The sequence below is a fragment of the Sebastes umbrosus genome, chromosome 16 (genome assembly GCF_015220745.1).
Source record: "Sebastes umbrosus isolate fSebUmb1 chromosome 16, fSebUmb1.pri, whole genome shotgun sequence".
NCBI classification, from domain to species: domain Eukaryota; kingdom Metazoa; phylum Chordata; class Actinopteri; order Perciformes; family Sebastidae; genus Sebastes; species Sebastes umbrosus.
In genome coordinates, this window is record NC_051284.1 from 29,489,650 (window position 1) to 29,512,105 (window position 22,456).

General features: G+C 41.7%; 2 protein-coding genes across 2 annotated transcripts in view; one reads left to right on the top strand and one right to left on the bottom strand.

The window, feature by feature from the left end:
* Nucleotides 1-22,456, top strand: part of LOC119474766 (transcription factor IIIB 90 kDa subunit-like) — a 123,488-nt gene that overhangs the window by 13,562 nt on the left and 87,470 nt on the right. The window contains exons 4-6 of the mRNA XM_037747029.1: nt 768-941; nt 4,760-4,791; nt 12,580-12,652. Of these exons, the coding sequence (XP_037602957.1) occupies nt 768-941; nt 4,760-4,791; nt 12,580-12,652 (279 nt within the window). The remainder of the gene's footprint in view (nt 1-767; nt 942-4,759; nt 4,792-12,579; nt 12,653-22,456) is intronic.
* Nucleotides 13,715-19,397, bottom strand: LOC119474769 (BTB/POZ domain-containing protein 6-B-like). Its single transcript, XM_037747039.1, has 4 exons — nt 18,473-19,397; nt 16,272-16,362; nt 15,929-16,047; nt 13,715-15,346 (listed from the first exon to the last, which is right to left on the bottom strand). Exons 1-4 carry the CDS (start codon nt 18,901-18,903, stop codon nt 14,314-14,316), a joined length of 1,674 nt encoding a protein of 557 aa, XP_037602967.1. The 5' UTR covers nt 18,904-19,397; the 3' UTR covers nt 13,715-14,313.

The following is a 22,456-nucleotide window of genomic DNA, read 5'->3' on the forward strand; positions in this document are numbered from 1 at the left end:
AATTCTTTTACATTTTAATTTAATTTAATTTAAATTTTTTAATTATTTTTTTTTTTTTTTAATTTTTTTAATTTAATTAATTAATTTTTATTTTTATTATTATTTTTTCACTATGTTAGATAAGATGATCATGACACCTTAACTTCTTGTTCTGTACGCAAGAAATGTAATTTTTTTTGCATTTTAATTTAATTTAATTTAATTTAATTTATTATTTTTTTTATTTTTTTTTTCACTGTGTCAGATTAGATAATCATGACTCCTTCTTGTTCTGTGGGCAAGAAATGTTAATTTTAATTAAATTAAATTAAACTAAATTAATTAATATATTTTTCACTATGTCAAATTAGCTGATCATGACACCATAACTTCCTTTTCTGTACGAAAGAAATGTAAATTCTTTTCTATTTTAATTTAATTTAATTCATAAATTAATTTATTATTATTTATTTAATTTTTTTCACTATGTCAAATTAGATGATCATGACACTTTAACTTCTTTTTCTGTACACAAGAATTTTTTGGATTTATTTATTTAATTTTTTCAGAAATGTTAAAATAGTCCCTGAAATTTACGTTTACGAGTGCGTTCATGCATCTAGAGGATAAATCTGAATCGTCTCTGCTTAAATATACTGCTTGTTTTCCTCTTTCCTGTATTAATGATAAGAGCAGATGTGTTGCTGAATACTTGAACACGTTTTAATGGAAAAATGTCTCAAACATTCTGTGAACTGACACTTTTTTTTATTTGTGCGTCCCTCCAGCGAGACATAACATCAACTCCCTGGGTCACCAGCTGCAGATGAACAAGCACTGTCTGGACACGGCCTTGAACTTCTACAAGATGGCGCTCCAGAAACACCTGACCAACGGCCGCAAGACCGCCCACATCATCGCCGCGTGTCTCTACCTGGTCTGCCGAACCGAGGGAACGCCACGTATCCTTACTGTTTGTTTTCTTATCAACATGTTTTTGCGAATGTTTAATGACCTAGAAAGTACATTCAACATGGAATTTAGACCATGATTGACCACTAATTGTTTCTGCTCTACATGCCACGAGCAAGTTAATAGAGAAATAAACAATGCAAAAACAATCTGGGCCACTTGAGCAGTCAGTCTGATTAAACGTCACCTCTGACAGGAAACCTGATCAAAGTGTGGAGCTGCGTTTCCTGCATGCACGAGGAGACACTTTTCTTTTGATCGCACGTCTAATCGCTGAGCAAAAGTTCGGCGTCAGCTGAGACAGAGTTGCAGGTTAAATTTTGCAAACCTGCATCTTAAACTGATGGCGGGCGGCACATCAAAGTGCGCAGGTTACTTTTGATGTGAGCCAGCAGAGGCCGGGGCCGCCCGTCGCCGCCTTTCTTAATGTTTCATAATCTGCTAACGGCAGCTTATTGAAGTCGAGAGCGATGTGTCATTGTCGGGGATAATGGGACTTTTAGGTTCATCCTTTTTTCATAAAGCGGGGCGGCTCTTTGGTTTTCGTGCCGCTCTCGGTTTGCTCCTGACTCACTTCGCCTCCGAGGATGATTGTGTTATGTAACGGTGGCGCAGGGCGGCCGGGGATAGGTTTACCCAATGAGAGCATGGCGAGGAGGGTGTAATGCCTTCCTGCTGCATTGTTTACCGGGCTTTTGTGTGTGTGTGTGTGCATGTTTTGTAGGAGTGAGGCCGGGGTAAAAATAGCTCCGCTCACTTCCTTTTCCACAGCTGGGTGAGTCTGTAACGTTGTCGCAGGGGAGAATCAGGACAAAGACGAAGGCAGAAGGAGAATAGAGTGTCAAAGGAAGCATCCGTCTAAAGCTGGAGTTTAATTTAACGAGGAGCAACCGGACGGTTGGGGTTTCATACCGCCGTTCAGACTGCATCTTAACGTCTTTGCTTCCATCCACCTTTTTGTCTTTCCGACCTTCCTTCAACCTTCATCATGCTTCCCTTTCCTCTCTGCTTTTTGCTTCTTTATTTGTCCCTTCCTCTTTTCTTCAGAGAGAAATTATCCCAAAAACTGACACAAAACTGTGTGTATCCATAAAAACAATCAAATATAGAAAACATGTTATTACCCCGTCAATCAGCTCACGGTCCAGCTGTGGCAGTCATCATGCAGAGACTCGATAAATAAGTAAATTATTCATACTGCATTTGTTGAGTCCTGCTTCCCCATAAACCTTCTGCATCTTTGCCTCTTTTAGTCAAGTTGCTTTCTTAAGTGTATTAATTTTTTAAAGGGATAGTTTGGATGTTTCGAAGTGGGGTCGGACGGGGGCAGCAGCTAAACATATTTTAGACACCTAAAAAAAGCTCCAAGTCTCGAGGCTCGAGGTCGAAGCTTCGACCGTTACCTTGATAATCGACCTCCAAATCAGTCACTTTTTTAGTTTGGCCCACGTCCCATCTGCTAACATGGAGGAGGCGGGCGTTATGACCTATACTGCAGCCAGCCACTAGGGGGCGATCCAGATGTTTTGGCTTCACTTTTTGGGGAGCTTTCATGTCGTCCATCTTTATTTACAGTTTATGTACGAAACCACTGAGAGAGGCCCAGTTTTGTTGTGTAGCCGAGGAGATGCTGTGACGTTTAGCGCCAGAATTAGTCAAAGTTCACAAAGCTTGAGGTCTGTACAGATGTGCAAAGCGTCAAAGAAGGATGCAGATACTTATTCAGCTCTCTAAAGGCAGCATGTGACCGCCTCCTCAGTTTAAACATCCATTCCTCTATTTAGATTTAACCGCGAGTTATTGGGATCGTCCTTTTGTCTCCCCGCCTCAGTGGACCCAGATGTGTTGAAGGACCTGCTGTCGTTTATTTTCCTGATTAAGGGAATCTCCTGTAATCTCCAGACGGCGTGCGCTAGGATTATCTTTTCCATTTCATCTGCTGCTGCTGCTGCTAATTCCATTGTGAGGCCTTTTTCAGAGGAGCCCCCGCTAATCCACCCTGGCAGCCCCGGAGACAGGTGCACCCGTCGCCACGGAGACCGGCGTTGTCCAAGCGGGGGCCGGTCACTGGGAGGGAGGGTGGGATGTCCAGAGGCTGACGAGGCAGACGTGTGTGTGCGTGTGTGTGTGAGGTCACAGCGGGGGAGGCGGCGGGTCCGTCAGTATATTTAGAAGAGCCGTCTGGTCGGAGGTGACGCTTCAGTGTCTCATTAGATTTACTGCCACACAGCTGCCTGAACGTCTTTATATCATCATCACCGCTGTGCAGGTGGAGACTCATAAAATACACTTCAAAGATATTCAAGTGTCTTTTATATGAAAATGAAGGCTTGAGAGCAGATGTTTAAATGTTAAAACTGTTGAGAAGAAGGCGGAAGTCACTGGATTCAGACACTAAACTGCTAACCGTCAGATTAGGAAACAACCGACCTACCAGAGCGCCTCATTCTTTGGTTGTTTCGTCTCTTTTTAAGACGTATTTTACAGGTTAACCTGACTATTAGTAGTATTTTGTTCCTGCTGGAGATAAAAAGAGGTTGTATAAATCTTCCCCAAAGCTTTCTGCCACACCAGATCCACCAGATGACACTCCTCTGCAAATATATTATACACAATCTATTCATAAAATTATAGAAAACCATCAAAGAAAACCTCTTAAAGCAGAGCTATTCTGCTGTCAAATATATCCAAGTTACTTTACTCATTGTAATGTCGCCTCAGTATGATCTGAGCTGCTGAATTATGTTCAATAATTAACAAAAATGTAATGAAAAATAACATAAATATCCGGTCACACTACTGACAGATGCTTTATTAGCTGCAGCTCTATAGAGTGCTGCAGGAATGAGTCCTAAAACCCAGTAATCAAATATCAAATGTTGCGATCGTCATTTCCGGTCAGTGCGCCGCAGAGTATTCGATTTGAGACGATCCTACCCCGTTGAAATTTACCCACTACTCAAGTGAGAACAGAGTGCACTACATTGCACTACGTTGAAGTGTACTTCTGGAAGTACGTGGATTGGAACACACTCTTTGTGTCTTAAAAAAGGCGGTTGCTAACAAGTGGCTAAATGAGACGACTAAACGTCATCACGTCGACTCGTGTAGTTCGTTTATAGCCCAACGTTAGCTTTTTACTTCTGGTGATTGCATTCACACTTCAAAAATCATAAAGTGGTGTTCATTTGTGGAGATTATCTTGCTGAACAAAACGTGTATCATAAACTTGTATTTTGCCATAGAGTTTATTTTCTGCAATAATCCAAAACCAGATGGAACAATCCCACTGGGTTTTAGTCGAGGGAACCAGAGCGATGCTGACTTCCTGATTGGCCTACAAAAATCTGTTTTAGCTCGCTCTATCGGTCGGTTAGTCGGTTGGTCCACAAACATTTCCCCACACTTTGGCGGCCACAGTTTTTACCCCTGGAGGCTGAAATTTGGCGTGGAGGTCAAGTGTTTGTGAGGTTGTGTGCATGCATGGAATCATGCGTGTACGTGATCGCAGCTTTTGTGATCGTCTAATCCTAAAATCAGTCATTTAATACAAAGACCCTGGCTTACCAGTACAGTACTAGTTCTTACCAGGTGTTGAGTATGCTCAGTAGTGTGATTGCACCTAAAAAGGTCACAAATTGAAGTAAACTTTAAGCTAAGTTTTATGTTGTTTGTCCAGCGTGGACTCTAAAATAGGAAATTAGATGGACTTTATATGTCGTCTGACCTTTCTGTCTCTCATTGTTATTACAAGTATTTGTTTAACTGTGATTCTTTTGGTTTAGTTTCCTTAACCAGTTCCTCTCAGACATGCTGCTGGACTTCAGTGACATCCTGCAGGTAAGTTTCAAGACTACAGTCGAGCTGTAACTAACGGTTATCATGTCGTTATCGATTAATCTGCTGATTCATTTTCTTGATTTATCAGCAAACAGGGAATAATGTTCATCACAATGTCTTCAAATGTCTGGTTTTTGTCTGACCAACAGTCTAAAAGCCCCAAATATTCAATTTAGTATAATGTAAGACAAAAAGACGAAGCAAATTTTCACACTTTGGAAGATTAAACCATACAATATTTGCTTGAAAATTGACTTAAATGATGAATGGATTATCAAAGTATTTGCAGATTATTTTAGTTTTTAGATGAATCGACTGTTGAGTATTTATTTCCATTGATTCATTCCAGAAACCTGTGAAAATAAGGTTGTAAAAACTGAAGTTAAAATAACTTTTCCAGACTTTGAACTCTTTAATTCTGTCTCTAATGTGTGCTGATGCCCACCCGGTTACAGCAGCCACTTAAATACACACTGCTACCACAAATCCCATCATGCATCTCTGCCCAACCACTCGGTCCTGCAGTCGTCTTGCATTCAGACTTTCGCCCGTGTAATTAAACCTGAGTCGTACGTGTGTGTGTAAATTTAGAAAGCCCTCCATTTGTCTGCATAGTTAATGGCAGCCGATTCACAGTGAGTCAGGGGTGTGGTGGTGCTGGAGGAGGAGGATGAGGATGAGGAGGAGGAGGTGGTGGTGGGACATTTCTCAGAGTCACAGCTGGTCAGAGGCTTTTATTTTTATGCACCCAGCTGTCCTGGAGGAGCCGGACGCCCCCCCCTCCTCCACTGTCCACACCCCGGCATGAGGAGGCAGGGAGTGGATTTGGAGTGGGGTTTTGGGTGGGTGGGGTTGTCGAGGGTTATTAATGTCCAGCATTTAGACTGCTGCTGCTGCTGCTGCTGTGGCGGCGGCTGCGGCTGTAGGGCGGCGAGCGGCGGTACTCCACCAATCACTTCTCCGTATGGATCCACACCCAGGGCCACTTGGTTCTGCTCTGCATTGTTGGGATGAATGGGGAGCTTTGTCAGTCTGCTGAGCCACAAAAGTTAATCACGTAGAATAAGCGTATTGGTCCGGGGAGGGGAGGGCGAGATCAATATCAGCTGTTTCCTGCTGCTAATGTGATGAGCTTTCCACATTTTATTCATTCAATCACATGCTCTGAATGTTTTCCACATACATATCTCTGTCTGCACACATGCAGAGCTCTGAGCAACAGATGGAAGGCGAGCGTGAAGACGATCCTGCAGACGCTGTTTCGGTCTGTCAGGGGTCTTCTCAGGCCATGAAGGAAGGTTTTTAAACAGAATCCTCTCCTCCCTAGGAAATTGGTCTGTCCTCGACCACAGAAATTCTTAGTTGACTAACACTTTTGTCGACTAATCGATTAGTTTAGTCGACAAACTCTGTGAAACTGAATTTCTCCACAAAAGCACCACTTTAAATCTTGAGTTTACCAGAGATGTGCTCATAAGTTTCTTGGAAATAAATCATTCAGCATGAAAAAGCATAAAAATTGACTAAAGAACTCTTAGTCAACTAAGACCAAAACGACCGATTAATCAAGAGAGGGCAGCCCTAGTAAGAAAAGTCCTTATTGCTTCATTTCCCATCATACTTTCACAATCAATAACAGTCGTAATTGAGTCTGATTATATTTGTTGATGTTTTTTATACTAAACCTAACCCAGTAGTTTTGTTGCCTAAACCTAAACAAAGTAGTTTTGTTAGGGCTGTCAATCAATTAAAATATTTAATCACGATTAATCACGATTGTCCTAGTTAATCACAATTAATTGCAAATAAATCCTTCAGTTTTTATCTGTTCTTAATGTACCTTAGAGGGAGATTTGTCAAGTATTTAATACTCTTATCAACATGGGAGAGGAAAAATATGCTGCTTTATGCAAATGTATATATATATTTATTATTGGCAATCAATTAACAACACAAAACAATGACAGATATTGATCCAGAAACCCTCACAGGTACTGCATTTAGTATAAAACAATATGCTCCAATCATAACATGGCAAACTGCAGCCCAACAGGCAACAACAGCTGTCAGTGTGTCAGTGTGCTGACTTGACTATGACTTGCCCCAAACTGCATGTGATTATCATAAAGTGGGCATGTCTGTAAAGGGGAGACTTGTGGGTACCCATAGAACCCATTTACATTCACATTTCTGGAGGTCAGAGGTCAAGGGGACCCCTCTGGCCATGCCGAACTCTATGAACGACGTACGTTATTTGTCCGCACGACCGAAGGTTACAGCTGCTGAGTTCGTATTATATGGCCTTATGAAGAAAAACGTACCAATGTTGCATTCTACAGTTATCTCTGGACAGATGTTGACGTAGTGTTGTGTGTAGTTTTTTTTGCAGCGTTGATCTTTCAGTTGTAATTTGAAAATATTTTAGGCATAATTTGCACTCCGTGTTTCTTTTGGAGGATTAAAGATTTTAAAGAAGACACATGTTGAGCTTTTCTCCCACGTTCCTGGTTTATCTTCATATAAAGCTGTGTGGAAATAGACTGCTCACTGGTTTAGGTTTCAGTAAGAGACATTGCTGTACTTTTATTTTATTTTAAGTTGAACAGTGTGTCAGCAGCATTTGATCCAGAAAGGTTGTTGTGTGAACATTCAATCCTATGAGTTAGTAACTCGTTCCCTCGAGTTGGTATCTCGTTCCCTCGAGTTAGTAACTCGTTCCCTCGAGTTGGTATCTCGTTCCCTCGAGTTAGTAACTCGTTCCCTCGAGTTAGTATCTCGTTCCCTCGAGTTGGTATCTCGTTCCCTCGAGTTAGGAACTCGTTCCCTCGAGTTGGTATCTCGTTCCCTCGAGTTGGTATCTCGTTCCCTCGAGTTAGTAACTCGTTCCCTCGAGTTAGTATCTCGTTCCCTCGAGTTGGTATCTCGTTCCCTCGAGTTGGTATCTCGTTCCCTCGAGTTAGTAACTCGTTCCCTCGAGTTGATATCTCGTTCCCTCGAGTTGGTATCTCGTTCCCTCGAGTTGGTATCTCGTTCCCTCGAGTTGGTATCTCGTTCCCTCGAGTTGGTAACTCGTTCCCTCGAGTTGGTATCTCGTTCCCTCGAGTTAGTAACTCGTTCCCTCGAGTAAGTTAACTTGTTCCCTCGAGGTAGGAACTTATTCCCTCGATAAAGGAACTCGTTCCTTCGAGTTAGGTAAAATTTCTCCTAGAGGTCTTAGGGGGGCTTCGTACAATCCTATATTTCGGAGAGAGGGGGGGGGGGGGCAGAGTATCCACGTAAACTTTAATTGAACTAAGCAGGAAAGCAGGTTTTTATGTGTCAGATATCAGCATCAGATCTTCCTCAGTGCAGCCGAAGACTTGTTGACTTGTTGACAGCAGCTTCTGTCTTCAGGAGAGTTGTTGATGCTCTCTAATGTAAGTGGAGCTTTCCTCAGTCACACTCAGTCCTTTAATTGAAAGTTCTTCTCTTCCACCTGTTGAGACTCGGCCGTGAAGTATCGAGTAACCGCGCCGTGTTTTTGATCGTCTAACGCTTTGAGTTTTGACCCCTTCGACCCCGGAAAGTTTCACTTAGCGCTGCGGTGGAGACGGGAGGAGGGTTATATTCTACTACTCCGCTTCTCCATTTCACCTACAAGCAGCTCCGCCGCCGGCACTTCAAAGTTGATGACTAAATTAAATTTAAAGACTCGAGCTCAGCGTTCAGTCACACTAATTCTGATATCAGAAGAAAAGTTTCAAATTCAGCAGTTTGTGGGTGTTTTACAAAACTCTGCTGTGCTGCATGAATACATAAAGATATTAGACTCAATGTAAAGTTATATAGATTTTCGTTAACCCCCCGGGGTCGACGCTGTCGTTTACGACAGAAAAGTACTTTAGTTACTCTTTTTAGAATATCTCCGGAACGCTCTGGTGTAGAGACTTACTTTAACTTGCAATCGCTTCGTCATCACCGTAGCTTTCTAATGAGGTGTCCGGGTCGATCGTATTCCTTTCAGACAGTTTTTAATCCAGTTTGGAACAACACTGTTTTTTCAGAGATTTCATAAAAAGTAATAAATTAAGCGACGTTTTGCCCGTTATTTTTATCCTTTATGATAACGTTGTTCTCACCAAAGTAAATGCTGAGATATGGGAACTTGATAACATGCATTTTTGCTAGGGCTGCCCCCTCTTAGTGGATTACTTGAAGATTTCTTTCGTCAGTTAGTAGTTTTTTAATGCTTTTTCATGCTGAATGATGCTGACATTTGAAGGGCTGTCAAAGTTTAGCACTCATTTCTTTTTTATTTCTCTTAGGCATTAACGCAATCGATCTTTCCGTGGTTGTAGCGGGCTCAGTTTTAAAGCTAGAGTGAAGATACTGGCATCATATTAAACTAAAAAAAAAAAAGAATCCATTGGTGCATTGACATTTTAACTCGGTTAATACATATTTTTGGTGGTTTTTAGTTCATCTTGTTGTAGTGATCTGATCACGTTGACTGACTGATACTGTTGATTGACACAATCGATTCAATATTTCAGTCATTTTTGACTTAAGAGTCAATCCTTCTGGTTCCAGCTGCTCAGTTGTGCAGATTTGCTGCTGTTCTTTGTGTTTATATGACGGTAATCTGAATGTCTTTGGGCTTTAGACTGACTGTTAGATAATGCAGATACATACAACACGAGAATCAAGGTGATTTTGCGCCTCCTCTCCCAACGATGATCAGCAAAGCCCAGATTGTTTGATGGTTCCAGATGTTCCTGTGGTGTGAGGCATGTTAAGAGTGTTTTTACATCCTGGACGCACCGATTTCAAATCGTAAATATTAAACATGTTCAATATCTACGATGGGATATCCTGTTGTGTGTGGGGAACCCCGTGGACAGCCGATGACGCAGTCACGTGGGAAAGAACGATAGCCAATAGAGAACCAAGCAAACTGAAAAAGGAAGGTCAACCACCGCTGTCATGGCGGCCGCGGCTAATGCATGAGCTAATGCTAAACGTGAAGCATAAAGTAGTAGTGAGATGGAGCTCAGAAATGGAGCAACTTGTTGATTTGAGTGTTTATCTAACGTGTCTCCATGACTTCATCCATCCTTCGTCAATTTTCAGCACAAAGTAAAACCTAACATCACTAATTCTTCCTGCCCGTCGTCCGCTGTGTTTGTTTACAATAAAGTCACGCTTGATTGCCAGATTTTACGAGATTTTCATTTATTCTTAGTCGTGACTCTTGTTGTTGATGAATGAATCTGTTAGTGTTTGGTGTTGTTGCTGTTTGGGCCAAATCGTTGCTCTCCACACACTATAGGAACAAAACTGTTAAATTGAACAGAACATGTTGTTATGTGTGGAAAATCCTTTAGTGTGGGCCAGCCTTAACCAGAAGGAGTTAAGAACAGGAAGTGTTTTATATTGGGTGAGTCACATGTTGCAGGTCATAAACCAAGACATCGAGCTGTAAGATGGTAAATCGCTCTGTAGAATCCACATAATCATTTGATCCATTGTTGATATAATATAAAACTACGGATTAGTGCAGCTTTAAAGTGTTGATTTTGTTCCTGAGTTTCAACATCTTTTGTTTTATCTGTAATCACGCCGTCCTGCTTTAAAGCCTCGCCACCGTTTCTGCCTTTGTGTATAAATTCCTCGCTGGAATCCACTTCCCAGAATAGCAAAGGAGCATCTGCGTCCCTGGCCGACTCCAGAGGGGGGCTGAGAGAGCGAGAGTCCGTCCGTCTGTCTGCTCCTCACCCTCACCCTCACCCTGGAGGTCTGGAGAGTCAGTCTGAAGGAATGACAGAGATCTGACCCCCCAATTCACGACCTGATCCTGCAGCTTTCACTGCCCCTTCTGCTTTCAGACACCCAAACCTAATTCTGGGCTGTAATGCTGATAATTTGTGGAGAAATTGATAGATGTGCAGCCCTGTGGCTTTGTTATTCAACAGTGTTCATCCTTAGATCCTTTCAGGAGATAGAGCGGCGGAGGGGGGGAGGTGGGTCAGAATTTACTGCCCAGCCTTCTGGAGGTGTTGTGGGGTAAAATACAATGAAACATCTGTGAGGGGAGGTGCCGGCGTGATAACCCCGATGACACACTCGCCCTCATCCTCCTCCAACATCCTGCAGCAAACCAGGCCTCTAGTTTGCTGCTCAGCCTCGTTTACACTTCCTCATACGATCCTGAACCACAACGTTTGAAATGGAAACGTTTCATTACCCCAAATTTATCAAGTTTAACACTCGATATTGTTTGAAAATGTTCTACCTTTTATTTTGAGGAAGCATGTTCTAATTTGCTCATTCAACACAAGACATTTGAGGACGTCATCTTGGGCTTTGGGAAACACTGATCCACTGATTTTTCACAATTTTCTGACATTTTATAGACCAAACAACTAAACTATTAACTGAGAAAATAATCATCAGATTAATTGACGATGAAAGTAATTGTTAGTTGCAAGTGTTTTGTCTAAAAAATCGTGAAAAATACACATTACAATTTCCCAGAGCCCAATGCAGCAACTTGAACTTCCCTTGTTTTATCCGACAGTCGGTCCAAAACCCAAAGATTTTTAGTTTATTATCATATATAACACAACAGAAAAGCAGCAAAACGTCACATTAGAGCAGCCAGGATTGCTTAAAATGACTGAAACTGAAGTGAATCGATCGACTTTGCAATCGATCGACTTTGCAATTAATCGACTAGTCGTTTCAGCTCTAAAATTGCCAAAGTTAAAAGTTTAAATCAGGGAATATCTGTTTAAAATCAAAGAATTTGGTCAGTTCTCAATATCAAGGCCTAATGAAGTTATTACTCTCTGATGCTTGTTAGTCAAATTTTAAAAAATACAAGCAATTATTGAAGCTGAAATGTTACGTTCGCAAAAGCCTTGAGATAAATAACGACGTCACCTTTTTTAAGGCAAACAGTCATTTAGTCAGTAGTTTTTCCAGTTGTAACGTACTATTAACCTCAAAGCTCAAGTCGGTTATCAAAATAATCCTTTTGTAACTTTTCTGAAATCTTCATTTTTTGTGCTATTTTCGGAGAAGTGCAGTCAGTACAGGGCAGATGTCTGTTAAAGGTCACACTTTAGGTGATTTAAAACTCTGGTGTGCAGGTAAATCAGTCCACCAGTCCACCAAAGATATCTAATAACTGAGATAAAAGGTCATCTTTTTATGATAGTGCACAGAAATATCCGTGCAGAGAGCCAATAAAACTGTCCAAACACTCTGGTGTATCACTCAGATCTGTAATTTAGACTCAGGGGAAAACAATACAGGAAGAGAGAGTGCAGAGGGCGGCGGATATTTTGATTATAAATTAATAGAAAGAGCTGTGAGAGACTGTATGAGGGCGAAAAAATCCCTTGAAATGGCCCACAGCTCAGCTTTTAATCACACATATTGAAGTGAAACGTTCTGCAACCTTCAGGTCGATTATGTAACCGCAACACTTAACCTGCCGGTGACGCAGCGGCCTTATTTCATGTCCTAACAGTCTGTTCTTCCTCTCTCAAACACACCAGTCATCATCAATCATACCCGGCATCTTAATTTCAGACCGATGCTCCAGCTGTAACTCTTTAAGTGGCTTTGAACGGGTCTAATGGCTCCTGGAGCCACTTGGGACATACAGGATCACGTAAACACACAAATCCAGTTAGAAAATCCGACTTAACTGGCAGCACAAGGATTTCTTCTTCTGACACACACTTTTACTCGTCTTATCTTTGCTGTCCATCACTTTAAATAAACTGTTGTTCTCCTCCACAGGTTAACGTCTACGTGCTGGGAAGAACCTTCCTCGTTCTGTCCAGAGAGCTGTGCATCAACGCCCCGGCTATAGGTACGCACTTCACTCATCTTCACCTTGTTCACTACGCAAGACTCTGTTGAGTTAAAGGGATAGTTCAGGTGTTTTGTTTAGGTGTACGCTATATTTAGATTATTTTCACCGCTTTACCTCGGTGTGAAACAGACTTTACTATCGGGAAACTGAAGCTGTTGCATCCATATATGTTCTCTTCAAAGCAAAAAGTAAAATCACTGTTTCTGTCAATGGAGTCTGGTGGCTTTGAAAAGAGCATAGATAACTACTTCAGTCGGCAAGGTAAACCGATGCTGGCAGATGTCTTTTATGTAGATAGGTAATTGTTGCAAACGAGGCTGCAACTACTGCTTATTATCGATTAATCTATGTTATTTTACCAATTATGGAGGGATCATTTAGTCTATATATAGCCAGAAAATAGACAAATGATTGCCATGGTTTCATGGTGACGTCTTCAAATGTCATCTTTTTAAATAAACCTGTGAATCTTCACATTTACGAAGCTGGAAGCAGAGAAGAACGTTTGGCATATTTGCTTGATGAAATGACTTAAAAGTACTCCAGGGATTTAATATTGCACTTGTATAATGTTGGGGGGAACTTGAAAGAGTCATGGAGATGAAAAGAGGCTGTTTGAATCATATGCAAGTCCACACAGACACTCCTCTCTCCACAGATATCATACTGTCATATACTGTGCTGAATATTATAGAAACCTGTAAAGCAGGAACATATTTAAGTTCCTTTAGTAAATTTAATGGAGCTTTAGCTAAAGCTTATTGGTGAAAATTAGCAAAACTGTATCAGCAGATGCTCGATATGGAAGGATCTGGATAAAAACACCATAGAAGCATCCCTTCTTTTGTCACTTTAAAATAAAAAGATGCTCTTGCTCGGGGCCCCCCCCTTGACTCCTTGGACCCCGGTACTGTACAGTAATCCACCCACAGCTTCAAGAACCTCATGTTCCCATTAAAAAAACAAACCCTCAGGTGTAGTTCACCCTGCAGTAACCAGAGGGCGCTGCAGCCCTTCTAATCCCCACTCCCTCGCTCGTAATGATGTGACATCTGCAGCTTCAATCACATTATAACCTTTATGTTTCATCATCAAGTGTATAAGCATTCTTGTACAGAACACATCTGGTCATCTTTTAACAGCCTCAAGCTGTTAACAGTTAAATTGTATTTTACAAAAGACACAACGTTTCTGAGGCCATTCCTCTGAAGTGCAAAACAACTCTGACAAGATTTCTACTTTAATTTTTGCATTTAGAATCATAACACTACATAAAGTTTGCTCCCGGTGTAATATTGTGTCTCAGACTAGGGTAACAACATAGTATATAGACTCACAATTTGAAGCGGTCCCTACTTTGTACTTCCAGTTGTGGAGCTCAGCTTGATTACATAACCACAAATCACTGCATGAATGTTGTTTCTACAGCAGCCGCAGCCCTCGAACACAGGCGTCAGAGCAAATAACGTTAACCCAGTATTTAAATTAAAAAAATAACATTAAATTAAATAAGATAAAACAGCTCCTTGGCTTTTAAAATAGTCTCTCAGCGAACTAACCAGGCCATTTAGTGTGACATTAGTCGAGTGTCTTTAATGCTACATTACTTTGAAGGCTGGGAGGCGACGAACAATTTTCCATCAGCAGTCCAGAGCAGCTTACGCATAGAACACCAGCTCAGGGATCTGTCCTCCCTGTACTCCGGTCCCGTTGGTGCTGTCGGACGAGCACTGGAATTGAAATGTCACCTTCCCGCACTGCACCTCCGTCATGCCCTCCTGGCCGAAATAGCTCAGTTCATTCCCGTCCAGCACGGCGCTCACCGTGTAGAACGCGTCCTGCTCCACCTGCACAGGATGCTCGAACCTCACCTGAAACGTACTGCTCGACCCGTCCGACACAAAATTCGTAAAGGCCTGCGCCAGCGTCACCCCTTGTCTCTTCAGTTCAATTTTGACGCTGTACTCGGCTTTGCCGCCGCTCGACCCGTACAGCCCCAGACCGGCGATAAAGATCCTCTTGTCCACCGCAAACTGGATGCTGTCGCACCGGCCGCGGTAGCGCCACTGATTGCTCCGGTATGCCGAGGACTGGAAGCGGTGGCACTTCTGAGGTGCCAAACCCTCCCTCGCGGTCAGGGGGAAGTCCAGATCGGGCTTTTTAGCCGCCGTGTACCACAGGAACAAATTGTGCGTCTCCTCCAGTGTCAGGATATCACATTGCGCCGCCCCGTCGGCGAACTCCTCCAGGCTCATGGAGGGGATGCGCACTAAGAACAGCGCCTTGCCAAGGACATCTCTCTTGTTGCGGATTGTGGGGCCCAAACCCTGTCTCTTGCACTCTGCCGTGGCCCAGTTCATAACCGCCTCGAACACCACCACCTCCTTGGTGTTGAGCGTCTCCCTCCGTAGGATGATCTCCAGCGTCTGCAGGTCGATCTCGCAGAAGCCCTCGGAGCACAGCGACAGCTCGGCCTGCGCGTCGATCACCTCCCAGCAGCGCTGCGTCAGCTCGGGCTCCTCGAACAGGCGGCTCTGGGAGAGCAGCACGCAGGCGTTCTTGGCCTCCAGGCTCGTTTCCAGGAAGGTGACGCAGGCCTTGGCCAGTGCAGGAACGATGTACTTCTTGGCGGCATACAGGGTGGCCAGCACCGTGTCTGCCTCCAGGTCGATCTCATCGCTGTACATGTACCTGGGAGAAGGAGAAGAACCGTTTAATCACTGGACATGCACAGAAATTTAACTATTACTAACAATAAGACATGATGTGAGGAACGTTACGATAACGGACTTTGGGTCCTTGAAAAACTCTGGGAAGTGCTCATTTCCTTGTTGCTAGTCCAATTTCCACAAAAAACAGATATAATCATCTGTTTTTCTTCCCAAAGAGGATCGTATGATGACTTAAACACATCCTACCGCTTTCACAAAAGGCCTAACATGCAACAGTCTATGGCTCTGGCTTAGCCATCGCTACTGAATGAGCAACAAAGGCAGGATATTTATAACTACTAGTCTGCATATATTCCCCCTCAAAGAAAATTGTCAGGCTGTGGATGAGGGGGGAAAAAAATGTTTCTAGTTGGACAAAAGAGCGCTGAGAAAACCAGCAATTACAGAGCAGTGCGCTGCTGCTGCTCTCAGGCGCTCCCAGCATTTTGGCATTCGCCTCTGCTTAGCTTTTGGATGAGTAATAATATGCTTTGAAGTGACACTGACTGCGCTTGTCATCTCTCCTTCTGGTTGGCTGTGTGAGGGATGGCGAGTGGCTTACTTCAGCAGAATTAGAAAAGCAGCAGGTTCCACATCTGGGATATGGATCTCAGACTCCTCCTCCGCCAGATCGCCGTAAAACATGGCACAGAAGACCGAGCTTCCCACGGCCAGCACATACTGGGAGGGGAGAGAGAGAGGGAGGGAGGGAGGGAGGAAGGGAGGAGCAGACAGATGCGTCAGACACAACCAGAATCACTCTCAAGTTCAATAAAGGAGCAGGAGTAGCTCTTTTTCAGTAGCACTGTGCTGCACAGACGGACACAACTTCTCTACTCATCTAACAGATACATTTAACAAACAAAAACCACAGCAGTTTATTCCAACGTGTAAAATATCTTTACCTTGTGTGCCGGGACCTTCTGCGAGCACCCCAAGGGCCCAACAATGAAGTGGACATCAGCCATCAGCTCATTGTTAAACATCAAGGCATTCCTAAAAGCAGAGCAGGTTTTCATGAGCAAAGCCTCAATCAAGTATTGTATAACATCGAGTCCTCCCACACTCTGTTTTTGCCTGGAGACAACTGGTTATTTTCATAGGTTTGAGGAGGATAGAGCAACAGTAGAAGGGCTGCAACTAATCATTGCATTCATTATCGATCAATCTACTGTTTCCAGAGCTCATTGTGATATTTTCAAATGTCCAAAGTCCAAAGATACTCAATTTACTATCATAAGAGACCAAGAAAAACAGAAAATATTCACAAGTGAGAGGCTATTTTTGCTTAAAAATTTTCCTTAAATAATTAAAAAATCATCCAAATTGTATGCATATTAATAGTCTTATTATTACAGCTCTGTGCAGTAGGATGCAACCTGAAAGTAATGCAATTTTTTTGCAGCATAAAGAAGGCTGCAGGAATAGTTTCAAAATAAAACCCCACTATGGAGTGTGACTGGTGGTGAGAGCATAGTGCACTTCTTTTTTATTACTATCATATTAACACAGGAGTGGCCTGTCGTTACTTCATAATGATCTTAAATGTACTTTATGGTCGTTTATATATCCCCTGACACATCCCTGCAGAAAAGATATTGTGCGTATGCTTGTGAGTTTTACTACAGTTTTCCTGCAGATAGTGGCAGATAATGTGCATCATTTTGAGAGTAGATAATGTGTAGTATTTTTGGAGTAGATAATGTGTAGTATTTTTGGAGTAGATAATGTGCAGTTGTATTTTTGGAGTAGATAATGTGCATCATTTTGAGAGTAGATAATGTGCAGTTGTATTTTTGGAGTAGATAATGTAGTATTTTTGGAGTAGATAATGTGCAGTATTTTTTGGAGTAGATAATGTGCAGTAGATAATGTGCAGTATTTTTGGAGTAGATAATGTGCAGTATTTTTAGAGTATATAATGTGCATTATTTTTGGAGTAGATAATGTGTAGTATTTTTGGAGTAGATACTGTGCAGTATTTTTAGAGTATATAATGTGCATTATTTTTGGAGTAGATAATGTGTAGTATTTTTGGAGTAGATAATGTGTAGTATTTTTGGAGTAGATAATGTGCATCATTTTGAGAGTAGATAATGTGCAGTTGTATTTTTGGAGTAGATAATGTAGTATTTTTGGAGTAGATAATGTGCAGTATTTTTGGAGTATATAATGTGTAGTATCTTTGGAGTAGATAATGTGTAGTAGATAAAGTGCAGTATTTTTGGAGTAGATAATGTGCAGTAGATAATGTGCAGTATTTTTGGAGTAGATAATGTGCAGTAGTATTTTTGGAGTAGATACTGTGCAGTATTTTTAGAGTATATAATGTGCATTATTTTTGGAGTAGATAATGTGTAGTATTTTTGGAGTATATAATGTGCTGTAGTATTGTTGTAGTATATAATGTGTAGTATTGTTGTAGTATATAATGTGTAGTATTGTTGTAGTATATAATGTGTAGTATTTGTATAATGTGCAGTAGTATTTTAGGAGTATATAATGTGTAGTATTTGTATAATGTGCAGTAGTATTTTAGGAGTATATAATGTGCAGTATTTGTGTAATGTGCAGTAGTATTTTAGGAGTATATAAAGTGCAGTATTTGTATAATGTGCAGTAGTATTTTAGGAGTATATAATGTGCAGTATTTGTATAATGTGCAGTAGTATTTTAGGAGTATATAAAGTGCAGTATTTGTATAATGTGCAGTAGTATTTTAGGAGTATATAATGTGCAGTATTTGTATAATGTGCAGTAGTATTTTAGGAGTATATAATGTGCAGTATTTGTATAATGTGCAGTAGCATTGTTGTAGTATATAATGTGCAGTAGCATTGTTGTAGTATATAATGTGCAGTATTTGTATAATGTGCAGTAGCATTGTTGTAGTATATAATGTGCAGTATTTGTATAATGTGCAGTAGCATTGTTGTAGTATATAATGTGCAGTAGCATTGTTGTAGTATATAATGTGCAGTAGCATTGTTGTAGTATATAATGTGCAGTAGCATTGTTGTAGTATATAATGTGCAGTAGCATTGTTGTAGTATATAATGTGCAGTAGCATTGTTGTAGTATATAAAGCGTAGTACTGGGGGGTTACCTCTCTCTCAGTGTGGGGTGGCTGCACTGCCAGCTCGGCGGCTCTATGTTGTTGTTGTTGATGTTGTGCTGGTTGCTGGTCGGTGTGGTCGCCGCGCTGCTGCTGCTGCTGCTGCTGGCCTGACTCACCGGCGCCTCCTTGGTCTTCTCGGTGTCCGCTACCGAGGTGGTGGTGCCGGTGGACAGGTTGGTGTTGTTGGCGGCGGGGTACAACTCCGCAGCCATCTTCTCCTCCTGCTGCTCCTCTTCCTCTTCCTCCTTCTGCTGCTGCTGCTTCTTCTTGCTCGTCAGGGACAGCGTCAGGATCTCATAACACACCGGCAGCCTGCTGACCTTCTTTGACTTTTTCAGTGTTTCTGGAAGTAGGAGCAGATAAGTCAAACACCTCATGATCCGGCCATGATGGAGCAACCTGCAGTCGGCCGTTGGCATCGAACGGCACAAACCGAACAAACCGTCGTGTTAATGATAAACCTCCCGGTGTAATTCAGCTCCTTTACAACGCCGCTTTAAAACGACATCGAAGTTTTACACGACAGCATGTAAATATCCGTCCTTTCCCCGGTAAAGGTGTCGGTGGAGTCCGTTTCCTCCTCCTCCTCCAGCTGCCCAACTTCGACCACTAAAGAGCACTTTTTCCTCCCGGTCACCTCATCCTCTCTGACGGAGAAATGTCCGCTTGTTTTCCCTTTTTGATCAGCTAATCCAGCTGGTGTTCAAGTCCTTCCTCTTCTTCTGTTAACCCCCAGCCTTCTGCGTTTTAATCCTCCGTTATTTCTCCAAACCGACACGAAGCCAGCTACGTTGTTGTCCCGCTGCGGCCGCTCGCATCAGAGGTTAACACTCCACTGAAGGCTGTTTTAAGGTCTGCTCCATATTTTTCCTGCTCTATTTTTTTTGTTTTCTCTCTCTCGTCGTGATCTCCTCCGGACGCCCCGCCCAGGGCTACGCTGAGGACCAATCAGATTCACGCGTGGCGGTGACGTAGGTAGGGCAGAGCCGAAGCACCTCCCCATCGGCAGCTCCGCAGAGTGCGTCACCTCACCGGGGCCGAATCGCTCCGCCTCCTGTCCCGCTGATTAGACCCGGTGGAAAGATAAAAATAAAATTAAATATGCCCCTACAGTACAGCACTGCTATGAGGAGGAATAACACAGAAACAGGGAAAAAACAGTGGTGGAAGTAAAAGTAGTAATACTACAGTGTAACAAACACTCTATTACAATTGAAAGTCCTGAATTGAAAATGTTATTTAAATAACAGTATGTAAGTACAATCAGGAAAATGTAAGTAAGAAAAATCTCCCCTGTGGCTGTTATAATATATATTATATCATTAGATTATTATTATATTATATTATTATTCTTTCACAAATTTGCGAGATTATAAAGTTGTGAATTTACGAGAAAAAATATATATTTTCTCTGAAATTAGAGTGGCAAAATGTTTGAGAAAAAAAGCCACAAATTTGCGAGATTTTAAAGTAGTAAATTTAAGAGAAAAAAATGCTATTCTCAGACATTAAAGTGGTAAATCTACGAGAAAAACCACATCTGCAAGATTAAAAAGTATTAAATATCCAAAAAATTGGATATTCTCTGAGATTAAAGTGTCAAATTTCCAAAATTATAAAATCGTTAATTTCCGAGAAAAAGCGTATATATTCTGAGATTAAAGTCGTAAATTTATGAGAAAAAAAAATTATATTCTGAGATTAAAGTGGCAAAATTTACGAGAAAAAACACAATCTGCGACATTATAAAGTCGCGAATTTCCGTGAAAAAAATTTGGATATTTTCTGAGATTAAAGTTTAAAATTTACGAGAAAAATGTCACAAATTTGTGATATTATAAAGTTGTAAATTTGCTAGGAAAAACCTTGGATATTCTCTGAGATTACAGTGGCAAATTTACGAGAAAAAACAAAAAGAAACGGGGGGAAAAACAAACAGTGGTGGAAGTAAAAGTAGTAATACTACAGTGTAACAAATACTTTACTACAAGTGAAAGTCCTGCATTGAAAATGTTATTTAAATAACAGTATGTAAGTACAATCGGAAAAAGTCGTGAATTTGCAAGAAAAAAAAATCTTCGGAGATTAAAGTGGCAAAGTTTATGAGAAAAAAAGTCACAAATTTGCGAGATTATGGAGTCGTAAATTTACAAGAAAAAAACTCAGATATTCTCTGAGATGAAAGTGGCAAATTTGCGAGAAAAATTTCGCAAATTTGTGATATTATAAAGTTGTAAATTTACTAGAAATAATTTGGATATTCTCTGAGATTTAAGTGGCAAATTTACGGGAAAAATTCACAAATATGCAAGATTATAAAGTCGTAAATGTACGAGAAATAAGTGATATTCTTAGAGATTAAAGTGGCACATTTACGAGAAAAAAACATCAAATTTGTGACATTATAAATTCGTAAGTACAATAGTGAATTTTATTCTTGTAAATTCACGACTTTAATATTAGAAATTCTGAGTTTTTTTCTCTGAATATTGACCCCCTCCCCGGGCTCAGTAATTATTATTTTTTTACCTAAAACAGCCCTAATACACCGTCATAGAAATGTGACATCATATCCAAACATTTCTAACAGCTTCAGCTGAGTTTGATTTCACTCAATGATCTAAAACATCATCAGTATTCAGTCAGGTTTTGATGAGTGAGGGCTTTTCTCTCTGTGCTTGTTACTGTCAGCTCTAGCAAGAAGTCCATCAGAGAAAAGACCGATTTCTACACCCACAGTGCCAAAAAACAGACCAGCATGCATTGCAGCTCTGATCCGTTTTGGGGTTTCTGAGGGGAAGGGGCGCAGCTTCCCCACAGCTGAATGATAACACTTTAATGCTATTCATGCATCCCTGCTCCCACATTTGATTGAAAGGAGCGAGTTCACGGCCCCTTCTCTGGGGGTGGTCGAAGTAATTTTGGGGGAGCGTGGGGAACAGAAGTAGAAGTAGGCGAGGCAGGTTGAGGGGAAAGTGGGTACACGAAAAAAAGTAAACTACAGCACTCCATCACAGAATGACTCCTGGGCTGTTTGAGCATCACAGATTGATTATATTCCACAGTGAAAGAGGACTGTAGGTGGATTTTATTCTCCTTAAACAGCCTCTTTTTTTCTACGGGGATCTGGCCTGGCCCAGTAAAACTTGGAGCGGTGATGGCGAGCTCTGCAGACGTATCATTACATGGTGCGGAGGGGTGTGTGGGGGGGGAAGGGATCAGCCTGGATCTTATTACCAGCTGGCTCTACCAGCTTTCCACTGGACTGCTCTTTAAACGCAGCCACCGACTTCAAAGATATTTGACTCCACTGTCATAGCCGGGGCACGAAACTCTTTTTTTTGTCTCCCGGCTACAGCGCCGAGACGTTTCCTCCTAATTTTAGTATTAAATTAGATTTCTTAGCACGGTAAAATCATAAAATCCTAGTCAAACTGGCCACCTGCCAGGCGGTTTCATGGCAGGAGCAGGTGGTTGTGATAGTTTCCTTCTCTTCAGCTGTAGTATTTTTCCATAACGTTTATGATATGATGAAGTTTTCTCAGAGACATGTGAGAAGCATAAGGCTTGTGATTGGAAGGTTGCCCATTTCAAATCCTTTTTCGCCAGCTGTGAAAATCTGGACAGAAAGCGCTGAATGAGAAACAGGCTGCTTCGAGGTGCACTTGAGCTAAAATGCTAATCCTCGAGTCATCCAGTGGAGCTAATTAGCAGCCGGCAGTCGGATGCTGGTTTTACTGGGAAGCTCACAGGTGCTACTAAGCAGACATTTTCGTTGGTCTGAACCAAGAGTGGAAAGAAGATTACTTACTTGGCTGCAATTTTGGTTTGTTTACAGCCCAGACCCGATCCAGGGCTTGTAAATAACTGGACACACACACAAGCAGGCTGTTTTATTGGACAGAGTTTTGGTTAAAGTGCCATCCTGAGAGAGAGAGAGTTTTGGCAGCAGAGCCAAACAGATCTGATATC